This window comes from Pteropus vampyrus, unplaced genomic scaffold (assembly GCF_000151845.1).
Source record: "Pteropus vampyrus isolate Shadow unplaced genomic scaffold, Pvam_2.0 Scaffold106, whole genome shotgun sequence".
Taxonomy (NCBI): Eukaryota; Metazoa; Chordata; class Mammalia; order Chiroptera; family Pteropodidae; genus Pteropus; species Pteropus vampyrus.
Window position 1 is genome coordinate 3,387,518 of NW_011888887.1, and position 23,757 is coordinate 3,411,274.

The 23,757-nt window shown below is 32.0% G+C and overlaps 1 protein-coding gene across 1 annotated transcript in view; it reads right to left on the reverse strand.

Annotated features, from left to right (window-relative positions):
• The window catches only part of PJA2 (praja ring finger ubiquitin ligase 2), a 65,716-nt gene that overhangs the window by 28,560 nt on the left and 13,399 nt on the right, over positions 1 to 23,757 (reverse strand). Inside the window, exons 2-5 of the mRNA XM_011365151.2 lie at positions 16,504 to 16,621; positions 14,982 to 15,182; positions 12,504 to 13,533; positions 5,421 to 5,603 (exon numbers count right to left, since the gene is read on the reverse strand). Of these exons, the coding sequence (XP_011363453.1) occupies positions 5,421 to 5,603; positions 12,504 to 13,533; positions 14,982 to 15,182; positions 16,504 to 16,534 (1,445 nt within the window). The 5' untranslated portion in view covers positions 16,535 to 16,621. The remainder of the gene's footprint in view (positions 1 to 5,420; positions 5,604 to 12,503; positions 13,534 to 14,981; positions 15,183 to 16,503; positions 16,622 to 23,757) is intronic.

A 23,757-nucleotide genomic window follows, 5' to 3' on the forward strand; every position in this document is an offset into this window, starting at 1 on the left:
TTAACATCACGCGTAGGAGTGCTACGTTTTCTAGGATTTGACATTTTCAGCGATTGAGCATTACCATATTTTGTAAATGGAAGTACCACTACTAAAAGCAGAATGCGATGAACAGAATGATGTAATTTGTTTCCAAAGACTATCAATATACTAGAGCGATGCAAAAATAATAATAAAAGCCAGACATTTCATGACAAACTTTAGGGGTAGGGTTAGGACTGTAATCTGCGAGTTATTTCAAGGTAAATGGGAAATGGGTTAAACCACTGATTACATATCTGTGGTATAACAGTACTCAGTCTTTCTATTTCTTCCTGAGTGTGTTTTGGTAAATTCCATTCTTCTAGAAATTTGTTGATTTCTTCTAAGTTTTCAAATTTAAAAAGTTTACAGTACTTTTTAGTACTGTAAACTTTAGTCTTTGCTGTGTAGCTATATCCGCTTTTGTATTTCAGTATTGTTTACTTGTGCCTTGTCTTTACTTCCTTGTTCACTACCCAAATAGATTGCCTAGTTTTTAAAGTTTCAAATTCTGATTTCTTTAATCCTCTCTACTGTAGCTGTCTTCTACTTCCTTGATTTTTGCTTTTATCTTTCCTATTCTCATTCTTACCTCCTTTTTTGTTTATGATAATATTTCTTTGCTATTTTAAGTTAAACGCACAGCCCCTTTTTCAGCTTTTCTTCTTTTCTAACACAAGCATTTTTAAAAGATAAATTTCCCTTTAAATATCAATTTCATTGCTTCCCACAAATTATCATTGACTTGTGAACATTTAAACTTCTATTATGATTTCTTCATTGTTTTGGTTACTCAGAAGAATGGATAATTTAAAACGCATAGGGTTTTTACAAGTTTATATTTTATTTATTCCTAAGTTAATAGCATTATGGTAAGAAAATATAGTCTGCAGGATATTGGTTCTTTGAATCATGTTAATTTGTAATTTGTAGCCTAGGACATGTTCAGTTTTTACGTGTTTGTGTAGTCCACAGGATACGGTGTTCATTAAACCATGCTTAAATGAGTTGTTCAAATCTAAAGATAGACGAATTTTTTATTTCCATAAATCATCAGTAAATTGAGAAAGGTATTTAAAAATTTCCCAATATGATAGTAAATTTGTTAATATTCTCTAGTTTGGTCAAATTTTGATTTATATATTGAGTCTATTTTATTAAGTGCATTAAAGTTAAAAACTGCTACATTTTACTGGTAATTTAAACTTATCATTATATAGTGACCCTCATTCTCCCCAATAATACTTTTTTAAGTTTTCTTTGCTAATGTTAATATAACTACTCAATTTTTTAAAAAGTTAGTATTTGCCTGAAATATTTTCTATCCTTTTACTTTCAATCTTTCTGTATACTTACGCTTTAAGTATGTCTTCTGTAAACAACATTTAACTTTAAAAAGAAATCCATCTGATTAGAAGCTTTATCTTTTACAAGGAAAAATTAGGCAATTTATATTTATTGCAGGACTTGTTCCTACATCCTACATTTTTCATCTGTATTTTTCTTTTTTAATGCATTTTTATTCCTTTCTTTACTTTTATTTGGATTGACTTTAAATGTTCTTTTTCCACTCTTTATTCCTTTTTTCCTTCTCTATAGGTTTCTAGCACATATACTCTATATTTATTTATTATACCGGTTATTCTTGAAATTTTACCATACAAATTTAACTTATGTCAAAAGATAACTTTCTGTTAGAATAGCTGTATTCAACAGGACAAGTAATAACAAATGTTAAAGAGAATGTGGAGAAATAGGAACCCTCATACACTGCTGGTAGGACTGAAAATTAGTACAGCCACTATGGAAAATAGTATGGAGGTTCCTCAAAAAACTAAGAATTGATCCACCATATGACCCAGCAATCACTCTACTGGGTATTTACCCCAAAGACTTGAAAACCCACATCCGAAAAGATATTTGCACACCAATGTTCATAGCAGCATTATTTACAGTGGTCAGGACAGGGAAACAACCAAAGTGTCCTACGATAGATAATTGGATAAAGAAGATGTGGTACACACATACAATGGAATATTACTCAGCCATAAGAAGAGATGAAATACTGCCATCTGCAACAACATGGATAGACCTCGAGATAATCACGCTAAGTGAAATAAGCCAGACAGAAAAAGTTGAAAACCACATGCTATCACTTATATGTGGGATAAAAACCTAAAAGCAACAAATGAACAGGACAAACGAACAGAGACTCATGGACAAGGACAATAGACTAGTGGTTACCAAAGGGTACAGGGGAGGGGGAAGGGGCAAAAAACAAACAAACAAACAAACAAACTTAACTTTCAATCCTCTCCAAAACAATACACTTCAACTCTGATCTTCCTCATCAACTTAAATACTATTGCTGTCCAGCGTTTTAGTTCTGTCCACCTCACTTCCTACCTTTATTTTTTAACTAAATCACTGTTTTATTATTGTAGGATATCAACGCTGATGACTTCCAAATGTGTTTCTGTTTGTAGTTATATATCTCTATATTTAACTATAATCTGGGAGATTTCTCTTAAATTTGTAAATTAAATATCCAAGTGCCTACTTACCATCTGCATGTCTATCTAACTGGCACATAAAACTTCCAAAAGGAGTTCCTACTCCCCAGTTCTCTCCCCAGACTTCCTCATCTCTGTCAATGACATTAGCATATAACTAATGCTCAAACCAAAAAACTCAATTATAACTGATTGATTCCTCATTCTCCCTCATTTTACTCCCAGTCCATTCTATTATTTACAACTTGAAAATATTCTCAAACACATTTACTTTTCTTAATTCTCACTATCATCCCCTCATCCAACAGCCTAACTCATCCCCTGTCCCCTTTTTAACTAGTCCCAATTCAACTACCACAAAACAGCTAGTGATTTTTTTAAATGTGTGTCAGATCAATTACTTCTCCACTTAAAATCTCACTGATCTCTGACTAAATTCCAGATGCTATATGTCCTGTGTAATCTGGTTCCTGCTCACATCATCCCATACAACTCTTCACTCATTCACTTAAGCCCCGCTACCTTCACACATGCCAAACCATTTCCTTTTCAAAACCTTTGCTCTTACCTTTCTTTTTGCCTAGAAAGCTCTTCCTTAAAACTGCTAATTCCCTTTTAGATTCCAACTCAAAAGTCAATTCCTCAGAGAAGTCCTCCCTGACCATTCTAATTAATGTAGGCCCCTATCAGTTACTTCTTGTCACATTAGTGTTTTATTTCCTTCACAATTATCATCACAGTTTGTCACTTATCATGCTTTTATCTTGTTTATTATGTGCCTCTCCCACTACAATGTGAGCTTCAAAAGGGAATCTTATTTGTGTTGTTCACTGATATAATCCCAGGATCCAGCACAATGCTTGGCACATATTAAATGCTCCATAAATATGTTAAATAAATAAATATTATCACAAATTACATATAAAACAATAATACTCAGGAAACTAAATAATAGTGATTAAAGAAGATTGAACTTAAAAATCAGGAAAAGCAAAAAACTCCACCCCAACCTACCACTGTTTAAACCAATTATGTCTGCAAATTTCTTTCTTTACAGATTTTCTAATATATATTACTCCCAGGTTAATTTCATTTATGTTTTGTATATTAATATCTATATTTGTAAGAAATTTTAACTTATGTGTTATCTCTATCTCATTTTATTTATAATTGGCATACTGTAAAAAATTATCATCGAAAATGTGAACTGACAAAACAAAGTAGAACTTCGTTATTCAAATTAAAAATTATTTTATAAAAAAAATTTTTCTGTCAACTGGAGGCACATAGCATTTTTACTGCGAGATTTTAGTGCATCCTAAATATAGTTCAATTTATTTTAAAATAAAAATTTTTCATTAATATCATATCTTGTAACTTAATTATGTTAATTTTTAAATTAACTAAAGCAACATTAAAAGCACTAAATAAAGCTAAAATAATAATAAAAAAGGAATACTCTCAAGCTGGAAATTTATACCTTTTGAGAATTATAAATTTTAACGTTAATACAAGCTGCCAGATTTTTTCTAAGAAAAGATATTCACCAAAATACATTCCATGAGACTAAAAACAGAATGAATCAATTATCAGAGAAAAATATTAAAATTATCAGAGATACTCCATCACAATAAAATACCAAGCCTAGAAGGGTTCACAAGAAAATACTAACAACCTTTAAAGGAATAAATAAGCTATTTAAAGAATTTTTAAAGAGTAAATAAGTTTTTTAAACGCCAAAAGATTTAAAAAGAAAAAAAATAGGATACACATTCTTTTAGCAAGTATCAAACTGCTATTGAGACAAAAAACTAGATAATTTGCACTGTGTCTCAATATAAAAATCCTATGTAAAATATAAGCAAATGGAATTCAGTAGCTCGCTAAAACAAAAATAAACCATGACTATGAGATCATGTTGGGTTTATTTCAAGAAGCAAGGGCAGTTAAATAAATATTAGTAAATCTAGTAACAAAATTATTCCTCATGATTATCAGGTCAAAAGTGAAAAATCATTTATGATCATTTCCACTGATGCTAAAAAGACTTTAACAATCTTTCTAGAATTCTACAAAATAATAATAGAAGAATATTTCCTTAGTATGTTTAAAAAATATGTGTGTATTTATGTATATCAACCTAAAAGCCGGAATCATTCTTCCTGGTAAAATACTAGAGCAAGGGTTGGTAAACTATGGCCTACAGGTTATTTCTAGCCCGTCGCCTGTTTTTATAAATAAAATTTTGTTTGAAGAGTTACACCCATTCGTTAACATATTAGCTATGGCTACTTTCACACTATAATGGTAGAGTTGAGTAGCTGCAATAGAAACTAGCAACCAGGAGGAAAATATTTACTATCTGGCCCTTCACAGTATAAAAGTTTGACAACCCCTATACTAGAGCATTTCCACTAATGTTAGAAAAAGACAAAGATGTTTACTATCAATCACTGATTTCTGGAGATCCCATCTAATGCAATTAGACATCCAACTAACATTCAATTTTTGCAACTGCCTCTATTTCTGTGAATATTATCACTAATTTCTCTCTCAGGATGTCTCTTGCCATTATCTCCACTCTATAGCAATGGCAGTTCTAATTCACTCATACCTAACTTGAATAAAGTGATCTTTTAAATGACCAAGTTTTCTTTAATAAAGCCAAGTGAAACACAGTGTACCTCAGTAAGAGATAATGAAATTACTAGTCTTTTCAATTTGTTTTTTGTAAAATACCAAAAGTATAATGAAAAAAATCAGTAGGACTTACTTGTCCTACGCAGTAGTTATAAATGCAATTAATAGCATAGCCAACATTTGAATGTGATATATAGTATTCTTGTAGAATACATAAAAAATAATAAATCTCACTGTTAAACATACCCTTCCTGAAGAGATAATTCTTGGTTTTCTTCAGGACCACTGCTATCACTCTGTAGTTCAGGTTCATTCTCATCTTTTCCTGGTAGCGTCTCCCAGCTTTCATCACTCGAGGACTGATCTTTTTCTGTACCAGAAAATCGATGAGGCAAAGAAGCAGACCATTCTCCATCACTGCATTCTGAACTGCAAATTTAAAACAAATAAATGAACCATCATTACATGTGCATTTATCAAATGGAGTATTAACCAGGCAACATGGTATAGAGTGGACTACTGGTGTCTCACATGTGTCATCGGGTGTTAATTCAATTTTTTAAGTATTGAAAAAAAACCACACAAATATACTCAGTAGATGTAACTTTTTCAAATGTAAATATAGCATATGGCAAATAATGAAATTATCAATTTATTATTTTTTCATTAAAGTAAATAATTCCATAGTGCTTAGATATAGGTTCTTCATATTTTAGACATATTTCTGAATACAGTTTTAAATATAACATGGTAATTATAAATTAAATGCTATCTGAAGTAAATAATAATAGATTTATTACACATTCTAATTACATATAGGCAACTGATGAAATATCTTCTATGAATAAATTTCCACCATTACCATGTTTTAAAACCTTAACTATTTCCTTCTTCTTTTTTCACAAAGGACTTTAAAATGGAGAGAGATTCAAATTCATAAAAAGCAGCACTGACAAATCTTTAGTGACGTCCTTTGGTAGGACTGTGAACACAAAATAAATTTCAATTCGAGACTATTTAGATAAGAAACCAACAGATACAATAAAAGGGTTAATAAAGAACCCCAGCAAATTACTTTTGGCTATATTTAACTTTGATTAATTTGGTCACTTTTAACTGCTCTTAAAGCACATCTTATATTGCTGAACATAAAAATATTACTGATCGATGTTGAAAATAAATCTTAAATGATCCTTCCAACTTTATCAACCATTCTGATCAAGAATCCTCTAAAGATTTCCCTTTGTGCGTTGACTTTTGAGAAACCAAAAAATAAATTTTAGTTTATGTTTTTGAAAGGAAGTGGTAATTGTTTAAGAAATTTTCTCTATGATGATGTATTATTAATATCTAAATTAGTCAGTGAGTTCCTCTTTCTATAGGTAGATGAACCCAAGAGATCAAGATGCTATTAAGAAAGAACAGCACTAATCCAATCTCTGAGATGTTAAAAGTAAAAAAAAAATAACATAAAATCAGCATCCAATTTTCAGTAAATGATGGGAAACAGAGCACAAACATCCTGGAGAAGAAATGCAGTATAGCCCTGGCATAGCAAATAAAAGGTGTTCTTTCTGATGGGTATAAGCTCAAGTTGCTTATAAGATCAAGTAAATCACTCCTAGGCATATATCAGTGTCAAAATGTAACTTAGAAAACATTTTGAGAAGAGCTTATTGAGCTATGTTTCCTTGACTATGAAGCTTCTCAAATTCAAAGCTGAATTACTAACTCCAATTATGATATTTCTTTAACAATTAGGGTAAGGTTTCTATATTAATTTGTGGCAATTTTTAATGTACTTACTAAAGATAATCTCATTTTTAAAACATTTTACTCAGAATATTTTCCTGTTCAGAAAAGCAACACATGAAACTTCTAAACTTTTCTGGATTAATGAACTATCTCTAAATTTTAATATAAAAAGAATGTCTATCATCAATAGTCAATATATTTAAGAAGCATATGTCAAGAATTGGCAAACTGCAGCCCTCTGGCCAAATCTCTGGCCCTGCTGTTTTTCTTGTTTTTTGTTTTTTGTTTTTTCCTAATGGTCTGTGAGCTAAAAATGGTATTTTACATGTTTATCTTTGATTTTGCCTCTTGGTCAGAAAAACCTAATATATTTACTGTCTAGTCCTTTAAGAAAAGGTTTGCAAACCCCTGTCCTATATCATTATTACTCATTATACATAACCCTCACCTCTAAGTAGGTAATTTTCAAGTATCCAACATAGGGCAATGGAAGAGAAGCAGGAAAGGGTGAGCAAACAGCTCAATAGGAGCAATGAAGTCAAAGAAAACAGGTACTGTGAGAAGTCAATTGGCTGTGGAAATTAGGAGGTCACTGTTAACATTAGAGAATAGAGAAATAATACTGAGAATTAGATTTGGAGGCATTTAAAGAGTGGAGAGTGAAGGACTAGAACATGGTGTGAAACACTTATTCTGAAAATTCAGCAGCGAAAGAGAAAACAAACAGGCAATTGGTTAATAGAGGGAGCAAAATCATGTGAAGGTTTCCCAAGATTTAGAAAAATTAGAGAATGAAAGGCAGAGGGAAGCAACCTAGGAATAAGGATAATAGATAAAGTAAGGTGTCAGATATGACTATAGGCACAGAATGAGAAGAGTTACTTACCTCTCTTCACTGAAGAAGAAATTAAAAATAGGAATAGATATTGAAATATTCTAACATGGAGAAGAGAAAAACAGAAAAGTTCATGTTTAACCATTTCAGTATCTCCAGGATAGTAAGAGATAAAATTATCTACTCAGAGTGACGAGAGTCTATGAAACTAAAAGCAAAATGAGAAAGGATTTAAAAATAACTTTTTTAAAGCACCAGAACAGGACACAAAATAATTGTGCAATAAAAGATCTACTTGTTCTTGATTATAAAAGCACACGAGTTAAACATTTTAAATTTCTCAAAGTAAAAACTAAATTAAGTACCATTTTGATTTTCTATAGTCTATCATTAATCTTGTCTCCCATTAGCGTTTAGAGCTATATTCAAAAGCAACAACTATAACTTAATTGAATGTTACTCCTTACACATTCAATTATGAATCAAAAAAACTTTTTTCACATATAGAATTAAATTATATGTGATTTCTAAACAAATAATTTTTGTATGAATCCTAAGTAGATATAACGTCTATAAGTAAAACCTAAAGCAATCTGTTCTTCGCTAAATCTCTCAAGGAACTGGTTTGTCTTCCCTGACATTTATTGTATCCATAAATATTCAATATATAGGAGCTTAGGGAAAAGTGAAATTTTAGATAAATTTGTTACCTGACCAGCTGAGGATCAAAAACACTTTGAGTTTTAATAAAAATATACTCTGAATGGAAAAGTGTTAAAACATATAATTCTCTAGATTTTCAAAGGTAGTGTACTGAACGTAATCTAAGCAGTCTGGGACATTTTACCACTATTAACACTGAACTTTGTTGTAATACAGTAATACAAATGGAAGCTGTTCAAATCTATAAGGCTGCTTAATCTAGTAAATAAGGCCCAGATGGTTATTTTTAAATTGTGCCTGCCTTTTACAACTTTCTGGTTCTTTCCTTTAATATTCAGAATACTGTAATCTGTAACTCCCTAGCATGCATGAGGACTCCCTAGCACGGATTTAAAAACCAAGAGCCAAGAAAACTACCCTAGCACGGAGTCCTCATGCATGCTAGGGAGTTACAGATTACAATACACAGATAAATAAAAGCTATTTATCTGTAATTTGCTCCTAAACTTCTATGAACTTGGAAACAAGATTAAAAGGTTTGCTAAAATGTTAGAGCACATGCTTTAAAATCTTTGTTTCGGCTGCTCATAGATGTTTTATTTGCTAGGCTACAGGATGATCAGAGGAGCTTTCTTCATGACTCTCGGCTAACTTATATAAAAACAGAAAAAGAGCTTAATTTAGCCTCATGGTAATTATCTGTACATTTTGTCTTTCTCATAAGGCTAGTGAACACCAAAGAACAGGGATCATTATTATTTACATTTATAGAGTAACTGAGAACAAAGTCTGACACTCAAGAGGATTTCAATAAATGAATATATCAAACTGAAACAATCTAAATGGCTAATGTTCCTTTTACTCTACCAACATCATCAACAACAATAAAAAAGCAATCCTGACGTTTTTATTCTAGGTAAGGTTTTTTACCTTTTAAGCAAGGTTAAGGTCTCAGTACAGAAACAGTGTGCAAGAAACATCAAGTTCTATAAGAAATGGTCAGGAGATGGTATGCCTCTCTTTAGAACAGTTAGGTCCAAGGTTAAAATGTGCTGGCATGGCTTAAAGTTTGCTTTAAACTCAAGATCTTGTCCTCAGACAGTTATTAAAGTTCTCAGGGTATATTTCAAAAGAGCTGGGTGTTAACCTTAGCTCTTTGGTCTAATTCCAAGTCTGGTAATTATATGTTGCCTATTAAAATTTCCCTTGCAGTTCTAATTTAATAAGGTGGAGTTCAGTTCCTGTCAAACAGCTCAGAGCAATGCTACCAGCTGTAATGCTTATCCCATGACTGTAATGTTTCAGATGTGATTAAGTGATCATTTAGAATTTTTCAGGGAAGAAATGGGTCACTCATTCATTAAAATACTTTTCCACTTATAAAGAATTATAAATTATATATTTTTTAAGTGGCCAAATGTCTTATATCTACAAATGTCACAGTAAATTTTAGTTATGTTCTTGGTAAGGGAGTTCTATTTGTAGCTATAACAGAACACAACAAGAAAACTTTTCAGGTATATAATTTTTAAGTTTCACAAAGCAGTAAAAACTCAAAAAAATCTCAAAGACTCAAAATAGAAGGTATTTTTACTTTTCTTCTCAAAGTATTTAAGGTAAAGTCACTGTGTTTCCCCATTTCTCTAACCTGTTAATACGGGAACTGAACAGGACTACAGCAAAACATCAGGTAGTGAACAAGTGGCAAAATGAAACTACACAGAAGTGTACAGTTGTTAAATTTCAACCTTTATCTGGTACCATATTAAAAGGCATCTGGCAACTGTGATGCTTTGCAGAAAGTAAGGGTAGAGGAACTGAAAACAGTAATGCAGAAATAGAATTACTCCTCAAAATTGTAGACTACTGAAATGAGGTCCTAAAACATATCTTAAGGCTTAAAGACGAAAATATAAGTGGAATCTTAGGTAGAATCATTACCTTTGAGAACTTACTTTGTGAAGAGTCTTAAAAAAAAAACAAAAAAATCCTAAGTGTTTCTGGCATTTCAATGTGTTTTAAAGAATGCTCCAAAATTAGTTTCATCATTTCAGCACACCCCAACTACAGGTTCTGCAAGTCAATACATTACTAAAACGTGTAAAGACAAAAAGTTTCTATTAACTATAAGTATTATTATCATCTGTATATTCCGTTTGTAAAAAATCATTGTTCATAATAGTGACATATCACTTAAGGAAAAACACATTATAAATATACTAAGGTAACTCCCTATAACCATTAAAAGTCCAGAGTCATTCTAAGGAAAAAAAGACACTTCTAATGAAAAACAGAATCAATTTAAAAACCAAGAGGCAAGAAAACTACCCCTTCTCTTGAGGTTGGCAAACAGTGTAAAGATTTCATCAACTTCATTAGATGATATTAGGCCTGACTATAAAAAGCAAATAAAAGAGGTTTTTATTTTCGATTAGTGCGTCTATAGTGGAGATGGCACAGCCAAATTAAATGACTTTCTTCAAAAAAGCAAAAATGTAATTGGGGGAGAAAATGCAACAACCTATACTTATACTTTCAAAAGATAAGTTATCTTACACTATATTTTTTTAAAAAGTAACCTAGAGGCAGAATAGAGTTCATGATCCAATCCAAAAATCCTAGGATTGAAAACATTCTGAAATTAAAAATTTCCCCCCCCGAGATTTAGAATGATTACCTAATAATTCCCAGTGGGATCCAAGCCAGAACCCAGTAATCAAATACTCATATTACTGCTGCGAAATGTATCACTGCTCAGAAAAAAGGCCTCATTTTAGTTCAGATCAAGATCTGCCATGAAATAAATTAACATTAGTCAGGTTTTATTGCCATTTTCCATTTTTAGAACTTTGTGGATTTTGGATAAAAGTGAGACTGTGAACCTAAACTGAAAAAATAGAAACAAATCAGGCAAAAGTTTTTAACTACCTTTATCCTTTACTTAAAAAACAGTAGGTTACATATTGTCTACTAGCCTTTAAAGTTTATACACTTCCAAGATAGCAGTAGAAATTATATTTCGATTGTTTCTACAAGTTACAAATACTATATTATAGAAGCTTAATTCATCTGTCCAAAAAAACCTCGTTTTATTAATTTTATATGAAATAAAATACATAAAATGAATTTATATTCTAAAGGATTAATTTATTCCTTTGCAGCACTTTCTAGTTTAAACAAATAACAATTATTTCCACAAGTTAATAAAATCTTGAAATTGCACTGTAATTGAGCATAGTTGGGATTACAACTAGGTTAAAAAGATAACCTGAACATTTGGACTCTGGGGCAATGAAAAGTCTGCACTGTAGTCAAAGAAATTTCCATTTCTCTCTTCTTACAGTTTGAGGGGGAAAAAATCTATTTTTTAAAGAGGAATCAAAATGCTTATAGGAAAAGTTATGTGTTCTCTTGAAAACAGTAAATGTAGTGGTGAAGAACACAGAATCTGGAGCCAGGCAATAAGTAGGTATTCAAATTCCAGCTTCACCATTTATTGGCTTTGTAACTCTGTTGTGCCTTAGTTTCCTCATCCGCAAATGTTAATAAAAATTAAATGCTACATAAACGTAAGTAAAAAATAAATTTAGCAATAGGAAAAGCCAACAGGAAGAATAAAGAAATAGGTGATATTAATAAATATTGGCAAAGTTAATACAATATTATCAATCAAAATTTTCTATGACTTTAATTACTTTTTAAACCCAGATTGGCTTAACATAGAATTTTTTTTTAAATACCATAACTGTTTACTTTGTATTTTATTAACTAAAATAAAAGTGATTAAGAATTAAAGCGATTAAGGATTAAAGTGATTATGATCTCTAACATTTTATAACAACTAACAATCATTATTTGAAATTATAATTTCAATAAACTCCTGAAACATCTGAAAGTTTCTGTGAAAAACTAACCAGCAGTTTGCATGTATGGTTAGCACATGGTAAATAAGAATATTTGATAAATATCTAATTCCCTGATGAAGTCAGAGAACCCTATCCATCAAACATCATGTTACTAGAGATAAACCACTTTGCTCACTATACAATCTGGCAAAGCACTGAGTGAAACCTTACCTATCTTCATCTTTGTCATATAGTTGGTAATAATCTCCACAACCATTCCAAAAGGTGTTATCCACAACTTCTTGCCTTCCTGCTGTGGCTCCACTTTCTGACGTTATTTGGTTATTTTCTGTTTCCCTCTGTGTAACTCTTGAGTAGGGTGGATCCAAGAACATACAGTCATGTTCTCCAGCATAGTCATCACATTTTATTAAAAGGTCATCTGAGCCATTTTCCTCAACTTCCAAGGCCTCCCTCCACCTCTGAACACTTCTTTGTCTAGCTTCATGCCTATTAAAACCTGTTTCTTGGTCCACCTGGCTTGAACTTATCAGTTTTTTAACTTTGGGTCTCACTACCTGTTCAGGAGAACTTCCCTGGTTGGCCCTATCCCTGGTATTTTGTTCACTGCACATATGCCCCAGAGCACAGGCTGAATCTTCAGTTGAATTTTCTGTCTGTCTCTCCTGGCTAATATTATTTTGTTCTTTCTTTCTAACGACTTCATCTTCAGAAGAGGACATCTGATTGACAAACTCAGTATCACCTTGAGAACTTTTCACTAAAGGCGCTGAATCTAACTCTTCAAACTCATCTCTTATTTCACAGTTAAAAGAGGAAACTGGCGGTGAAAGACTAGTATATGCCTCTACTTCATTTCCCAACTCAAATATTGTATTGCCCAGTGCTTCCTGATATCTACCAGCTTCCACAACTTCTGTAGAAAGCTGAAGACGGTCATTATCCTCTCCACGTCTGCTATCTGAATCATAAGAGTCAGTATGAACCAATGCAATTCCATTTTGGACACTTGAAGCATTATAAGCTCCTGGAGTATATTCTCCCTCAGAGTGATTATGAAGATTCCTACTGCTTCCTAAGGTGTCCCTGCCTTCCTCACAATGATGTACTGCAGCAAAGGATGGACTGCTCTCGATAGTTTGATTCAATGTTGTATCACAAATGGAAATTTCTGTTTCACTTTTTTCAAATAAAGGATCGTTGGGTAAAGAAGACTGAACTTGATCCAATGGACTGGAACCTTCGTAGAGAACAAAAGAAAACATATTTGGAGGGATTAATTTAGATAAAATTTGATTTAATAATGGCTACTTAAGTAGAAATCATTCCAATAATTTCTTACTTGAGAATATAAATGAATTTCTGACAGGTGCTTCTATATTCCCTAAGTTAACTGAGAGGGCAGAATGGTTACCCTCTGAGTTCCATTTATGCTATTGTATAGCATCTCAATATTATCTCTCTCAGATGTCTTTTGGAGGTTTTTGATCTAAATTCTAATACCTAAAACATTCTGTAAAAGACATTAAAAATGAGAGGCTAATGAGAGACTATACAATAAGAGGCATAAGTGAAGGCATAAGGTAACCAACCTGCCCTCCCAGCTGTTGGGATGTGCAATTCAAACTTGACTTATTTGATTACATGCAGGTGAAAAAGACTGCAAAAGTACTTATAATAGGTATAAGAACAGGTTACATATCTAACAGAAATAAGACTTTATTGTGTCTGATGTCAATTGAGAAGATTATATATCAGTGTCTATATTTATAATAGATTTGTACCCCCAAAATCAATTGTTGTAATACATCTATAATAATGAGTTAATTTTAAGTATGTTATAAGCTACAAATAAAAACATCAAAATGTTGATTCTTTGCCACAGTTTATCAGAATCTCAAGGCAAGAGTAAATTCTTATCTAGTCTATAAATTACTTTAGCATGACTTATTACTGCTAATGTAATAATAAAAATGAAGACATCTGAGATTTGTTGGAATTAAAATTTATAAATTATAAATAACAAAAACAATCTTGCCATATCATAAAAAGGCTTCTTTAACAGAATGTCCTTAGCTAATAATTCAGATTCTTGTACATCAATGACAGTAAAAAAATCATCTAGAATTATCCAGTTTCCTCAGGACAAAAGGGAAATCATATTGATTCAAAATATATCATTATAATGCATGGATATCTGCAAAATACTTTTTCAAACCACTGAATAATTAAAAATTTTTAAATGAATAACTAAGCATTACTTGACAGTTGTATTTAATGATTTTAAAATATTAAATTAGACAAGCTAAATTATTGAGCGGTACAATTAAAACAAAAAAACTATTTAAAATTAATATTCAGAGCAAAATATATTCAGTTTACATGAAAAAATAATTTTTTTGATTGAAAGATTAAGATTTCCTCTGGCTGAAGGGATGTGACAATGTAATCACTAACATGCTAATGTAGTTATATTTTAATGATTAGCTGTATTCTATTTTCATCTATGCTTAAATATATATACTATTAATATTAAATTCAATAAAAAATTCAAAATAGAATTGCTTGATAGAAAATGAAAAGCATTTATACGCATAGACACACATAAAACCCAACTCACAATTTCAAATATTACAAGATCAATTTCTATGTTTACTAATAGCTCTTAAATAATTCCATGTTGCATACCGGAGGAATTTTCCTTTGGAACATCATCTAGTTCCAACACTTCATAGTCATCACCAGCTCGACCTAAGCTTCTTTCATGCCTGGTCATACACGGTTTAAAACTGACATATGCATGTCTTCTTCCATATCTCCTGCCCGTGATTGTCTGATATCCTCCTGCTGGTTTGGGCCAGGCAGCTTTGCTGGATTCTTGATCCATTGCTGAAAAACAGAATTAAAAATAAAAGAGGTACAGTAATGACCTTTATTCTGGCAACTAGTGGGAGTAGTCTTTCAATATATATGCTAGAATTTGCCAAGTCATATACTACTAAAGTTTACATCAAGTGTACCTTACTAGCACTATGAAACAGACTTGAAAAGTAACATGAAATACTATGTTATGAGAGTTACGTGACCTCTTTATCCCAAAAAATATCTTTTGAAGTTTGGTTCCTTTAAGGTACTTAAGATTTTTATAATGTAACCTACCAAAAAAGATTTTTCATATGTCAAATTATTGTAGTGCAAAAGCCCATTAACGACTGGAGAATGATCCTCTAAATTACCTAAGTTGAGTACTTTACATATAAGTGCTCAATACATATTTGTTGAGTGAATTACTAACACATGATATGATGATAGTTTCAATTACATTAAGAGCAAATACATATGTATCAAAGGTAAAGGTAACTTCTTTAAATGGTATCTGTACTGGATAGAACCGACTGGAACACAATAAATAGATCCTAAAGATTAAGGTCAGATGAAATTGTCCAAAAGAAAAGAGATAAACTGGATCAAACACATGCTATCCTACCTTTCAAAATCACCACTGGTATACACTATGGTAAGAAAAGCCATTAACATTTGAATAACTTGAATACTAAGTTCTGATGACTAAGGAATATATATAGCAGTAAACAGTAGCATCTTTTACTAAGTATAACACTTTTATATATATATTAAGTATAAGTTTGCTTAGTCAATTAGATTTTACATATACAATACAGACACTAAACAAAACATTATCTCAGTATATGGCATAGTCAATAAGTAGAAAAATTATATATTTTTGTCTTACTGTATTAAAATAAATTGCTTCCAAGCATGAAAGAAATATGTATTTATAATAAATGATATCGAGTGTTATGTTACTTAATCCCCTCAACAACTTAATGAGGTAGATACTATATTTTATTTTAAAAATCAAAAAATTAAGGTTAAAATTAAGTATTTAAGTCACTTTTCCAATAATCTAGTAATATGACTTCAGAATCAGTGCATTTAACAACAACTTCAAGACATAGTCTCCAGAGTGGAAAGCATAATAGATGCCAAGGGAGTGTGAAAGAAAATATGAGAATTTCTATGTATTTATTTTCATATTGAAAATTAGAAATGAAACTTTAAATATTCAATATATAGACTGAAAGTGGCCTTAAGTAATACCAGATCAGATTTACATATGGTACTCAAGGTACCCGGAGGGAAAAACGTAAAGTTCCCAATGTATAGGAATTGACAGAGATACCTTGCTTACCTGCTGGCTCTTTTTCAGTATACTGTGACATATATGACAGTTTTTGTGTGCCCAGTTCAGTGGAATTATGGATGTGATGTAATTTTTACTCACACAAACAATAAGCTGCAGAAGGTGCCTACAAAGAAACCAGATTAAACAAAATATTAATACAAGCACAAGACAAAAAAGACAAAACTAATACTCCTCCTAGTGAAACCTTTGTTAGTCCCATAATAACAAAAAAATACAATCTGATCTAACAAGTCAATCAAAAAACATCGTAACTGTAGGATGGTCATTTGAAAACAGATTTATAATGCCTCTTAAAAAATCCCGCTGTAAGCATATTTCATCCTAAGACTGACGATGAGAACAACATACATATAATTTATAAGTAAATAAGCAAATATATTTGAAGAGGTGCTGATTGGGGTACATGTCTAAACTATTTGGGAGTCTACTACAAGTACTACACTATGCTATCTTTGCTTCTCCATCAAGCACTATAGTTCTTTTAACCCTGGCACTGTAAAAAGAAGTTAATCCTATGTATACAAACTTAGGTTTATGACAACTAATGTATAATGTATGACAAGTAATTTATGATGGCTTATGACAATAATTAATCTGGGTAAATAATGATACACTTATTCTTAATAGTCAATTGATCACGTTTTAATCTCAAATAAGAACTATCCTAAATTATAAAAAATAAAATTTAACTTGTAACAAATATAAAAAGAGCTGCTTCTATTTAAATTCATCCACTTATTTACTATTTCAAGTTGCCATCTGTGCTTTTTAAAAAGTTTGGTAAGGTCTTAATTTTTTATTTAAATACCTTATTTACTTAAACTCTTGAGCTATTGCTAATTACCTATCACTAACTCAAACTTACTAGATGACAGTTCTACAAATGAATTTAACTGTATATGTTCCCTGTCTAGCCATGGATAGTTATTAATATACGTAAGAGGACACACACATTTTCCCCCTATAAATTATAAATCCAGCAACGGGTTGTCATCCTCTAATTCATTTGAATTGAGTCAGATTGTCAGTAATTGCTAAATGGTAAAAAATATATATATTAAAAAAAATTATACTAGCAAAGACACAAGCACTAATTAATATTGTTTTAGTAATCATGAAAATCTGAAATAACTTGAATCTCCAGATTCACAATACAGTACATGGCAATCTTAAAGGATAACCAGGAATTTAAGTTCACGAGTGTTTTACCCAGAGCCTTTTCTTTGGAATAAGGCTTTATTCTACCATGTTCCAGGACACTATCTGCAGTGCTAAGGATACGACAATGAAGAAAATGGACAAATATTCCTGCCCTCCTAACATTACAGTATAGGGTGTAGACACAGAACAAAATAAGTAATAAATAAATATATATTAGACAATACATACTACAGAGAAAAATAAAACAGAGAATAGTTGCTAAGGGTGTGCAATTTAAAATACAGCGGTTAGAGAAGGCCTCACTGAGAAGGGATCTTTTGAACAAACATCTGTGAGGAAGGGAGCCATGTGTAATTCTAGGAAAAGAATAGTCCAGACAGAATAAACAGAAGACCCTGGGGTGAGAACTTCAGTAAGATAACTGGGATGGAATGAGCAAGGGAGAAAGTAACAGTTGAGGGTAGAAAATTAATTAAGGAGAGAAGAAGGAGGTGGAACAGATCACATAGGCCTTTATAGGACAATGCAAAAAATGTAGGTTTTATTCTGAGTGAGATGGAAAGCCACTAAAGAGTTCTGAGCAGAGAAGAGCCATTATCTAACTTCTGTTTTAATTGGAACACTCTGGCTACTGTGTTGAACAGACTGAAGGGAAACAAGGTCAAAGGCAGGGAATCTGGTTACAAAGCTATCGAAATAATACTGGAAAGAGATCACAGTGGTTTGGACCAAGGTAAAAATAGAGGTGGTGAGAAATGGTCAGATTCTATGCTGTGAAAGTAGAGTCAACAAAATTTCTTGATATAGGTTATAAAAGGTAAGGAGTCAAGGTTGACTAAGTTTTATAGCCTGGGCAACCAGAAAAACAGAGTTGCCATTAAATGATGCAGGAAAATTTGTGGAAGAAGCAGGTTTGGAGGAAATATCTTGAGTTAAATTTTGGATGTATTAATTCTCAGATATCTATAAGACATTCAAGTAGAAATGTTAAATAGGAGCCTGAAGTTGAAGAATTCTGAGCTGCCAGTACAATTAGGGAGTTATCAGTATATAGATTACATTCAAAAAGGCATGAACTTGGACAGGATGTCTAAGTGTACCTGCGAAGGAAAGAAGTTCAAGAACTGAGAAATGAGACAATCCAATATTAAGAGGCCAGGGAAAAGAAGTATTAAAAACTGACAGAGGACAGGGAAAGAAAAAAATAAATCCAGGTGTGGATGCCAAATGAATAAAGTGCTTCAGACAAAAGAAATGATCCGCTATGCCAAACACTGCTAAAAGTTAAAATATGATAGATCTATAACTGGCCACTGGAGTTAGCAACATGGAGCAAACTAGAGATCTTGACAAGGGCACCTTTAGTAGAATGGTGGGTGTCAAAGCTGGGCCAGAACGTTGCTAATCCATTTCCTGTTTGTCCCAAGAATACTTGCTGACAGTGCCTGTGGCTGCAGCATTTACCCCAAGATAACTCGCAGATTACAGTCCTAACCTTACTCCCAAAGTTTGCCACAAAATATCTCACTTTTATTATTATTTTCGCAACGCTCTAGTATATCGAGTCTTTAGAAAAAAATGACATCATTCTATTTATAGCATTATTTTTAGAAGTGGTATTTCCATTTACAAAATATAGTAATTCTCGATTGCTGAAAATGTCAAATCCTACAAAATGTAGCATCCCTACGCATGATGTTAACATAGTTCTGGAACAGTTGTTAACTGAAGATTCATTTGATGTATCTGATTTACATATACTTTTCTATTACATTAGGATCAGAGACACATTGTTTAGAAATAACTCTAAGAACAGTTTTCATATTTTAGTTTCACACTGAAAACCAGTCAGATTTGCTTCAGCCTCCAAGAGCGTATTTATGTAAAATTAAATTAACACTGGCAATGCGCTGCACTCTTTTTTTCTAAACAGGAAATGGATTAAAAGAAAGTGAAAGGAAAGGAACTGGAGAATAGAGAAATCAGGAAAATTGCTGTTTAATGTGATTCTTTCTGCTGATCTAAGTTTAGTCTACTTGTTTTCAAAGTCTATTACCCAGATACTTACATGATATCTTTTAATTGTACTGCTGAGTTAGGTCCGAATTTGAATTGCACGTTCTCCTGCTTTTTATTTTCTTGTCTTTACCTAAGGTCTTCAAGTAATTTTTCAGAAATTTTATGCATGTCTGAAAATATTTTTATATTTTCTTCACACTTAGGGTATAGTTCAAGACAAAATCATTTTTCCCAAATTATGAAAGGCATCATTTTCTAGCATTCCATGTTGCTGTTAAAAAACTGTTTTGCCAACTTATTTCTCATACTTTTTTAAGTAAATCAATTTTTCTCCCTGGAATATTTAGAATCTTCTCTAACAAATGGTATTCTATAATTTTATAAGGACTTTCTTAAGGGCAGGCCATTTTTAAATTTCTCCCACATAGCCCTGGTTGGGTTGCTTTAAAGACTTGTATCAGTTTGTCTCAAAGATGTCCTTTCTTCTTCCTATTATCTCTGTAGTTGGCCCAAATTAATCTTTTGTCTCTAAACTTTTCTTTTTTATTTTCGCTCCACAGAATGGTAAACTTCATCCACTTTTATCTGCAGCTTTCCAGTATTCTATTATCTTTTTAATTTCTTGCACTTTGTTCTGTGCTTCAGTTACTATTATTTTTAATAGTGGATCTGATCTTATGAAATAGACTGGAATGTCTCTATATACTAATTATTTCTATTTCATCTGAAGCCAGCTATAGTCAAAGTGTCTGTCTACAAGTTATTTCATTCCTATCTCTGAAGTATAAAAAAAAAAAAAAAAAGCAAACAAGGAGGGGAGAGAATGAATTATAAGGAAGAAAGACCACAGTTGTGTGTCAAGATTAAAATGATAATTCATCACTCCCAGTTTTGTATCTAAATCGAATTGGGAACATTTAGTCTGAGTGTTTTCTAAAGAGATGTTTCCTTTGCTAAATTAGTCCCTTGCTCCCTATACAATTCACCTAATAACATATGACTGCTCTCTACTTGTGACAATTATTCATTTCAAATGCTCTTGAGTTTTTACATACTTCATACTAATTATAAAAAAATAAAACTATGAATTTGTTGCTAAGAATTAAAGGAGTGACTCACAAAAGTACGAATTCCAGATCCTCCAATTATTAACCTGGAAGTCATTATTTTATCATCTTAACAATAGCATATAACAGAAACTCTAGACAGGCAATAGAAATAATCAAAATACAAGGAAAAACGCAGAAATATAATAAAAAAAGAGGGCTAAGTGCTGGGTATACCAGAATTCAAACTTACAAAAGTTAAATGAATGCTAGTGATAGTATAATTAATAAAAATAAAAATCTAAATGGTAATGAATGCAAAAGACTTAGGCAAACAGAATGAGTGCTCATATACCGAAATGAACACAAAACACAATGAAGTTGGTACATACTAGACCTACATCTTGACTTGCCTTCGGCATCATCAAACTTCTCCTACTCCACTGGGTAGTCAACTAACAACAGAGACTGTATAATATTTTAAAACAACACATTTGTATTATATTATTGCAATGTAGCCCACCCACTTCTATAATAACACCATACCTTTATCAAAATAATGTGATGGTTTTAAAATATTTCCATCCTTCAAAAAGCAGAGCCTAATTTGCTCCCCTTATGTGTGGAGTGTACTTAGTGACTTGTTTCTAATGAAGATAATGTGATAGAAGTGTGTGATGTACAAAATTAGGGCATAAAAGGCATGTGGCTTCCTCTTTGCTCTCTTGGCTCTTCTCTTAGAGAAGCCAGCTGCTACATCATGTGATCACTCAAGCAGTCCTATGAAAAGGTCCATGTGATGAGTAATTGGCAGTTCCTGACAAGAGCCAGCAATCCCTAGCATTCCTTGACTTTATACTACATCTTCTTTATCCATTCATCCATTGATGGACACGTAGGTTGTTTCCATATCCTGGCTATTGTACATAATACAGCAATGAACATGGGGCAACCCAGAGGCAACTACTTTCCTGACTTCTGTTACCCTAAAGTAGTTTTTCCTGTTTTAAACTTCATACAGTATAAATTTTTTGTCTGTAGACTTTTAGTCAACATTTGAGATTCATTCATGTTGTTATAATATACATTCCCACCAGCAATGTACAAGAGTTATTAGCTGTTTCATATCCTTGGCAACATTTGTATTGTCAATCTCTAATTTCAGCCATTCTGGTAGGGGTGTGATGGTGACTCATTGTGACCTTTCCCTGGTGAGTAATAATGTAGAGCACCTTTACCTTTTGATTTCTTGACTATATCCATATTTTGGGAAGAACCTGCTCACTTTTTTGCTTATTTTGAAAATTAGGCTTGCCTTTTCCTTTTTGATTTGCAAGTTACTTATAATTTCTGGGTACAAGTCCACCAGATTTATTTACTGTGAATATATTCTTATAGTATGTAACATGCCTTTTCACTTTCTTAATGATGTCTTGATAAATAGAAATTCTTAATTTTATGTAGCCTAGCATCAATTTTATATTCTAAAAAAAATTTTTGCCTATTCCAAGGTGATAAACATATTCTCCTAGGTTTTTTTTCCTAGAAGCTGAATAATTTTAGATTTTGCATCTAGATCTATTATCCAGTTCAAATGAACTTGTGAATACAGTATCAGGTAAAAGCCAAGGTTCTTTTATTTTTTCCATATAGATATCCAGTTCACCTAACAGTTTATTAAAAATAAATGTTTTCTCTTAACTTCAGCTTTTATCATAAACCAAGAGACCACATATGTAGATCTAGTTTCTAGAAACTATTCTTCTATCAGTCTTTTTGTCTACCTTGTTCTAATACAAACTGTCTTAATTACTATAACTTCATAGCAAGTATTGATATCTAACACATTTACATTTTAATATAAATTTGAAATCCATGAGATCAAAATTTTAAAACCCTGGGATTTTTACTCAACCTATAGCTCAACTTGGGGTAAACTGATTTTTAATAATATTGAGTTTCCTACTACACAAAGATGAAATATTTCTCTATTTAGTTAAGTATTTAAAAATGTCTCTTAGGACTGTTTTGTAATTTCCAGTGTAAAAGTTCTGCCCAAGTTTTATGAGATTTATTCTTAGGTACCTTACAAATTTTCATGCTATTCCAAATGTACTGTTCTAATTTTATTTTACACTTTTTTTGGTTGTATTAAAATAAAAAACAGAGACCAGACAAAACCAGTTCATTCATGTGAACACAGCTTAATTTGCTTATTTTGCAAGGCTAAACTGACCTGGGTTACTTCTTGCTTATACCTCCAAAAATCATAAGCAAAACTTAGAAACTGTTTCCCAAGGTTGATATGAGGGGACCACTGACCAATTCCCTATCACTTAAGAAAATTCTAATACAGATGTTGCCTGACTTCTAACAGTTCGACTTAACCATTTATTGGCTTTATGATGGGGATGAAAGCAATACGAACATTCAATAGAAATCATACTTTGAATTTTGAACTTTTCTCAGGCTAGCAAGCAATATGCGGTATGATACTCTTTTGATGCTGGACAGCGGCAGTGAGCTGCAACTTCCAAAGAGGCACAGGATCATGAGGGTAAACAATCGTGGTCTATATAGTGCACTGTTTTGCACTTTTTGGATACCATGTTCAATAAATTACATGAAATAGCCAATATTTAATTATAAAATAGGCTTTGTGTCAAAAGATTTTGCCAAATTGTAGGCTAATGTAAGTGTTCTAAGCCTGTTTAAGAAAGGCTAGGCTAAGTTATGATGTTTAGTAGATTAGGTATATTAAATGCATTTTCAACTCAACATATTTTCAACTTATGATGGGTTTATCAGGATGTAACCTAATCATAAGCCAAGGAGCATCTGTATTGTAACCAATAACTGTTAAGAATAAAGTCACTGCTTTCTCACTACTTTATAACAATGTACCCCTGAGTCTCATTCCATGTTTTGTTTTGAGTGCTCCTGGTTTACAAGTTTCTTTTTGATACGTACACAATAAACTTTTACTAATTACTACTTCAGCGATTCACCGGCT